The 7,424-nt window shown below is 39.5% G+C and overlaps 1 protein-coding gene across 1 annotated transcript; it reads right to left on the bottom strand.

Moving 5' to 3' along the window:
- Positions 1-1,422: 1,422 nt before the first annotated feature.
- Positions 1,423-7,385, bottom strand: SBDS (SBDS ribosome maturation factor). The gene is made up of 6 exons (XM_019717613.2): positions 7,345-7,385; positions 6,412-6,949; positions 5,611-5,740; positions 4,768-4,968; positions 3,189-3,353; positions 1,423-2,213 (listed from the first exon to the last, which is right to left on the bottom strand). The coding sequence occupies exons 2-6, from the start codon at positions 6,537-6,539 to the stop codon at positions 2,085-2,087; spliced, it is 753 nt and encodes a 250-aa protein (XP_019573172.1). The 5' UTR covers positions 6,540-6,949; positions 7,345-7,385; the 3' UTR covers positions 1,423-2,084.
- Between the last annotated feature and the right edge of the window lie 39 nt (positions 7,386-7,424).

The raw sequence follows: 7,424 nt of genomic DNA, 5'->3' as shown, positions 1-7,424 counted from the left end.
TTTGCTTAGACTATTATATACATGCCCTACTATATTACTCTATTATGTACCTAATACATTTACATAAAAATAGAAACATGAAATACAAGTTTAAAATACCTTGGCAATTGTAGTGGCATCACAGTATCATTAGCTAGTATCTCAAGCCATGTAAAGGGATACAGCGAGGTTCATCACAGAATTTGTCAATTTACATTTCAAACCATGGTGTTGTTAACTTGGCATTATTTTATTTTTTTTTTTTATTTTTATTTATTTTTTTTTTTTTTAAAGATTTTATTGGGGGAAGGGGAACAGGACTTTATTGGGGAGCAATGGTCAAATTGTTGTCCTTTCAGTCTTAGTTGTGGAGGGTTCTGTTCAGCTTCAAGTTGTTGTTCTTTGAGTCTTAGTTGTGGAGGGCGCAGCTCAGCTCCAGGTCCAGTTGCCGTTGCTAGTTGCAGGGGGCACAGCCCACCATCCCTTGCGGGAGTCGAACCGGCAACCTTGTGGTTGAGAGGACAGGCTCCAACCAACTGAGCCATTCGGGAGCTCAGCGGCAGCTCAGCTCAAGGTGCCATGTTCAATTTTAGTTGCAGGGGGCGCTGCCCACCATCCCTTGCGGGACTCGAGGAATTGAACTGGCAACCTTGTGGTTGAGAGCCTGCGCTCCAACCAACAACTGAGCCATCCGGGAGGCAGCTCAGCTCAAGGTGCCGTGTTCAATCTTAGTTGCAGGGGGCAGAGCCCACCATCCCTTGCGGGACTCGAGGAATTGAACTGGCAACCTTGTGGTTGAGAACCCACTGGCCCATGTGGGAATCGAACCGGCAGCCTTCGGAGTTAGGAGCACGGAGCTCTAACCGCTTGAGCCACCGGGCCGGCCCCCAACTTGGCATTATTTTATACATGACTTATTGTCAGATCTGATTAAAGCATCATTGTATTTACCTCCTAAAGGGACTGAAGACCTAGGAGGAGGAGGAGAAGGGATTGGCTCTGCCATTATCTTGTCCTTTGCTTGTACTTGAGTATTATTTCCAGTTAGTGATTTATTTGAAGGAATCTTTTTTTTTTTTTTTTAAAACCCATTTGTCCATGTTGTGGGGGTTGATTTAAAACTAGTTAAGTCCTGACTTCCCTTAATAGTGTCCACCCAGTGCAGTACCTCTTGATTGGCTGAAAGTGGATGACAGCATGAGGGTGCTCCCTCAAGGTGACTTGTATGTTGTCCATTTAAGTGTTAACACTACAATAAGTAAATCCAATTGCATCTCAAATAATAGCAGCTAAGATGTATCAGGTGTCTATCAGAACAGGCCCTGTTCTAAGCACTGCTCAGACTGACTTGACTAATCCTGCTAACAGCTCTGCAACCATACCAGGTAGGAGGCAGAGAGGGAAAAAGGGAGTAGGGAAACAGTCTAGAAACACAAGCCATAGTTTAACAAAAATAGAGTGGTTTTATTGGTTACATATAATTTCAGCTATATTAGTATATATCATAAACTTTAAGAATTAGAAATAAATGACTATTTTTGTTTACCGAGAATAATCTAGTTTAGGCAGCATGTTCAGTGAAAATTATTTAAGTCCTGCACAGTCATCATATCTATTTTTCAGATAATCAGGAAGTCATCATCCAAGCTTTATATTAGGCCACAATATAGTTACCCATTACATGCATTTCATTAAATGGAAATAAGACATTATGTTTTCTTTTTCAGCACATACTCCCTCTGTCATACAGACATATCCTCCCCAAATTAACATTATAATGTACGAAATTTTAACTTTTTATCCACAGGAGCTGCCTCAAATAAATTTCACCTTGGAAAACTACAAAGGCATGAGAGAGGAGCAAAATGCAACTCTGGACTTGTATATTGAATTTTTCATTTTTACCTAAAACACCAATTTATAAGCAAAACTAAATTAACCACCCATTATAATACTCTTTAGGAAAATCTTTTGTGTACACGTTTAACACAAACATGGAAAACATCAAATAGTCTGAGCAAGTATTTGGCAGACCACAGAAAGAACACAGGACTGCGGGAAATGAAAATGTTTTAGTGTTTTAAAGCTGAAGAGACTGATGAATGTTATTCCAATTTCTCATCTCCTTCTTCCACATCTTTCAAATTGAGTACTTCCAAAGAACCTTTGCCTTTTGTCTCCTTTTTTATTAGCTCATCAATTTCTCTGAAGCAGCCTGGGTCAATCAGACACACCTGAAACATGTAACACAGCTGTTTACCATACGAAGATGAGCAGTATAATAGAATGAACACAGCTTTGACCTTCCTCTAAGACAAACACAATACTTCCCAGCTATCACTACTATGTACTACAGTTCTCAGCACAATAGAGCAGATGATCGATGTACAGGGCAGCAGACGGGGTTCTAGTCTGGTCTCTGCCCTGAAGGATGCATTAGGTTCCTGTGAGAAGACATTAACTTCCTTGTGTACAGACTTATCCAGATTCCTCAGCTGTAAGACCAAGTGGTTGGATTAGAAGACTATGGTTCTTTTCATACAAAAACTTAGCATTAGATTTTATAGTTCAACGAAATCACCTCTTTTTATCCACATCTGAGGGAAAGAGGCTTGAAGGCCTATGTAGAAACCATGCATAAGTTGTAAAAAGATTTTAGACCTTCAAAGAGTGTTAGATGTGTTGTTTCATATCTAGAGTGGATGCTCAACAATCCTCTAGACCTCATTTATTTCTAAAGAAGATGCACAGTGTAGAGACATAAATTTGCAGAAAGCTGAGTTTACGCTATGTCTCCAGCTATGGGGTGAGGACTCAAAGTCACGATGTTTTTGCTGCTTCTTTAAAATGTCCTGTGGTACATGAGGCTGACCAACTTTTAGTCTAGTATTTCCAATTTCCTTATAATATAAGACTCCCTGCAAAATATATTCTTTCATTTAAAATCTGGATAAGTCTTTAAACAAGGAGGTTAATGATCTGTCATATGACCAACATGATATGATCATGAATAATTTAACTAGAAAAACAAATCCTAAAGTGTGCTTAACTACAATTTAATTCTACTTGGATCTTAACATTTTTACTGAATTCTAGGTGAGATGTTTCTTACTGTTTACACTTTCTAAATGTTTGTTACACATTTATGATTAGAGAATAAACTATTTTGGTAACATGGAGGTAAAGAAATAAGAATATTTTAATCTTACAATTTCTAATTGTTGACTGTAGTCCTCACTTTCTATAACCTTGATCAGTGGCTTGAGCTTTTCTTTCAGCTTTTTTCCTTCATTCACTGGAAGGATGAACCGAAGTCTCATGTGGGCACGCTCTATCTTCATTTTCTCTTTTAGCTGCTTTATCACTTCCAAAGCCTATCAAGACAAAATTGAAAATGTTTGCAATTTCTTTGCTGCTTTTCCTGCCTTATTTCATAAAGTATTCAAAACGAATCAGTTTCCATCTAGCTGGATTAGGCAATGGTTTCTTAGATATGACACGAGCATAAGCAACCACATAAAAAAGTGAGTAACTTGGACTTCAAGATTAAAAACTTTTGTGCTTCAAAAAGAAAACTACCAAGAAACTGAAAATGGGAAAAACTAGCAAATTAGTAGAAGGGAAAATATTAGCAAATCATACATTTGATAAGTTACTAGTATCCAGAATATATAAAGAACTCTTACAACTTAATAATGAAGAGACACATATTGAATTAAAAAGTGGTGAAAGAATCTGAATAGTGATTTTTCTCCAGAGACAAAGGGTCAGTAAGCACATGAAAATATGCTCAAATCATTAGTCATTAGGGAAATGCAAATTAAACCCAGAATGATAAACATACGATGGCTATAATAAAAAAGGCAGACAATAACAAATATTGTGAGGATGTGGAGAAAATGGAACCCTTGAACATTGATTGTGGGAATGTAAATTGGTGCAGCTCTTTTGGAAAATGATTTGGCAGTTCCTCCAAAGGTTAAATATGGAGTTATACTATGACCTAGCAATTCTATTCTTGGGTATAGAGAAATGAAAACTTGTCCACACAAAAACTTGGAATGAATTTCATAGTAGCAGTCGTTATTCACAATACCTAAAAAGTGGAAACAATTCATTAACTGATGAATGAATAAAATGTGGTATTTCCATACAATGGGATATTATTCAGTCATAAAAACGTTAATATGTGCAAAAACAATACAAATAGCAAGAATGAAGTACTGATACATGTTATCACATGAATAAACCTTGAAAAGGCCACATTATATGATTCCATTTATATGAAATGTCCAGAATAGACAAGTCCACAGAGACAGAAATTTATTGTTGCCAAGGGCTTGTGAAGGGGGTAAGGAGGAGTGACTGGTAATGGGTACAGGGTTTCTTTTTGGGGTAATGAAAATGTTCTCAAATTAGGTACTAGGAAAAGATGCAAAACTTTGTTAACATGCCAATGAAATGTTTACTTTACATGGGTGACTTATGGTATGTGAATTATACGTAAAATTTAAAAAATCTAAAAAGCAGAATTATAATGACTTTAAAACTTCAAGTTTTATATTTAAAGGTTTGATCTGGATAAGAAGAGAGTCCTACGTATATGTGTGTTTAGTTAAAAAAACTTCCATTACTCCTCTCTATAATACATGTCCTTTCCCTCCCTTCTCCCCAAAACCTACCTATTTGCTTCCAAGTAGTATCATTTTATTATTATAGACCAATTATTTTAGTAATTTCTTCAGAGAAAACTTTCATACTTTTATGACATTAAAAACAACTACTAACCTGTTGTTTTGTGCTCTTGTTGGTTTTGACTGAATAGTGGATGTCCTTCATTGCTCTCTCGATAAGGATAACAGTGTATGGTCTCTTTGTTTCAGGGTTCACACATTTGTCAGCCACAATAGTTGCAATGTCCCTAAACATCTGCTCCAGCTGCGTGTGCCGTTCTTTATCTGATACTTGAACCTCTCCTTTAGTCAAAATCTAAAAATTCCCAACAAATTTAAGAAAGCAATGTCTTTATTACACACTATTTGTGAACTAACCACAAGAATAACTGAGGAGAAAATAAATTTCATCCTTTGTAGCTACTGAAATACAGGTAATAATTTGAACTTTGTCTAAAGAATGCACTGGATTATCTTGTGTTCTAAAATCTCACTTGTTTAGGATTAGAATGGGCAGGGGCAGAAGGGTCTAAATGATGAAATACTTGAAAAGAGATTCACTTTTCAGGTAATATTACATGAAAAATACACAAATGGACAAAATAAGGCAATTTAGTAGAAAACTTAATTTCTGGAGGCTTTGGCAAAAAATATCCACGTACTAACTATGTATGGTGACAGATGGTTACTAGATTTATTGTGGTGATCATTTTGTAAGGTATATAAATGTTGAATCACTATGTTGCACACCTGAAACTAACATAATATTGTATGTCAACTATACTTCAATTAAAAAAATCCTTGTCCTAAATTATGAAAAGTGATGTTGTGCAGATCAAGTTATCGTGTGGTAACTGTTCACTCCAAAATAGTAAGACTTAAAAGTTTAACATACCTCTAAATACTTACACTACAAATGGATATTAGGGTCAGTTATGCTGCAGCTGTTAAAACTCACCTGCTTACAGATTTCAGTCTGGTCATCTGTTCCAAATGCACTGATGAGATCTTCCTTCTTTGCAACCTGCCCTTTAGAAACATTTACAAACACTGAGTGGGTCTGTAGAACTTCATCAAGGTCTTTTTCCCTTGTGAGAACAGGAGAGAAAGTCCTAAGTGAATACACTTGAAACTTGGAAATCCATTCACATTTAATACAAGATGGCAGAGATATAAACAGCGAGAAACAACAAATACTGCTAAATGACCCTCAGTGCTGAGGAAACATTTTCAAAAGCTCAGAACCACATTTGTATTCGTATATACTCATTGGAGAAAACCGTAGCGGGTGGATGTATACAACACTGGCGGCTGGGAGGTCCGGGTCTGGCTGCCGCCGCAGAATACCGATCCCTAGATGGCAGTAGTGAAGACACTGCGCACTTCGGCGAAGCTACTCTGCTAATATCTGCGACGTCACACGTACTCTAACTACGGAAGTATTTATCTGGAAAACTAGGCTTTTTGCCTGTATCATTATTCTGGGAAAAGGACCATACTTATGGCGGTTTCTTGGCTACCGCCTTTGTGACAGCATCAGAGCAAAGCAAAACCAACCCCCAAACCAAACAAAAAAGGAACGCTTGGGTTAGGTGCTAAGCTCGGGAAGGACAGCGATTTCTCACGCTCACAGCAGTAATAAGTTTTCAATTTCCTTCCTTGACAAGACCTCAGCTTGGCCATTCACTCGACCACGAGAGGTAGGCCGCCTCAGAGGCTACCAACTCCAGTCAGGGCCCGGAGGAAGAGGGTCACTCACACGCCGCTCCGCCAGCCGACGACTTTGTTTTTGTAGCAGGCGATTTCGAAGCGCTTCCCGGCGCGCTTCATGCGAACGACAGCCACATTGGTTAGGCGGATCTGGTTAGTCGGTGTGAAGATCGACATCCCTGCTGCTCACAGATCTTGGAGCTGGCGAGCCCAGAGAGACACGCGTCGCCGGCCCGAGGGCCACCTGCGCCTTGCTGTAACGACCCGGAGGCGCGCGGCACGGAAACGCCTGCAGGGTACGCGGCGCCGCGACTAACTCGGCTTTAACCGGCCGCCGCAACACACCCGGCTGACTTATTGCGCAGGCGTCAGGTGATACGAAGGCCGGACCAGGAAAAGAAAGGAACAACGCCTGCGCATTGTGGCTTTTACGACATCGTTCGGTGCCAGAGAAGGTCTACCTGACGTAATTTCGTTAATGAGCTAAAGAGCTCTGATTGGCTGGTGGAGCTGATGTTTGCAGACCGGGTGGAAACAGCGTCGGCGTCTCATAGTTCCACAGAGTTGAGGTTCACACCCATCTTAACCTTTTTGATGGAAAAATTTTAACATAAAAAACAGAGAAAAAGATGTAATGAACGCCCATGTACCAATCAATCTGCTACAAAACTTATTAACATTTTGCCATTCTTGTTTCATTCTCTTTCCTTCATTTTTTGTTGGGGAGTATTTTAAAGCAAATCATCATAAGGTTTTAGCTTTAAATTCTTGTCTGTCCTCCTAAAATACACCCTGCATGCTTAATATCATGTAATAGTCTATAATCAAATTTCCTCTACATAATGCCCTTTTACAGTCGTAGTGTTGCAACAGATCCAAACGGGCCCACAGATTGCATTTGGCTGAGGAGCACCTTAGCCTGTTTCAACGCCCCCTCTGCCCACCTCGTCCCCGTTTTTTCCTATGCCGTCCCTGTTTTGACCTTGCTTCTCTCCGGACCCGCCCCTTCCTCCTGGGTGCCGGCGTCCGAGGGGCCGGGAGCACGCCCGCTGCCCCGCCCCG

Source organism: Rhinolophus sinicus, chromosome 3 (genome assembly GCF_057876585.1).
Source record: "Rhinolophus sinicus isolate RSI-liver-muscle chromosome 3, RSI-T2T, whole genome shotgun sequence".
In the NCBI taxonomy this organism is placed as follows: Eukaryota; Metazoa; Chordata; class Mammalia; order Chiroptera; family Rhinolophidae; genus Rhinolophus; species Rhinolophus sinicus.
Note: the sequence above shows the minus strand (reverse complement) of the source record. Positions and strands in the feature narration are given on the sequence as shown.

Bases quoted from the DNA above. Each gene is read 5' to 3' on its own strand.
- SBDS (XM_019717613.2), bottom strand. From the start codon at position 6,539: ATGTCGATCTTCACACCGACTAACCAGATCCGCCTAACCAATGTGGCT. The intron at 5,741-6,411 runs GTGAGTGACCCT...TGTTCTCACAAG, and splicing joins GTCGGCTGGCGGAGCGGCGT to GGAAAAAGACCTTGATGAAG. The intron at 4,969-5,610 runs GTGAGTTTTAAC...GGGAATTTTTAG, and splicing joins AGACTGAAATCTGTAAGCAG to ATTTTGACTAAAGGAGAGGT.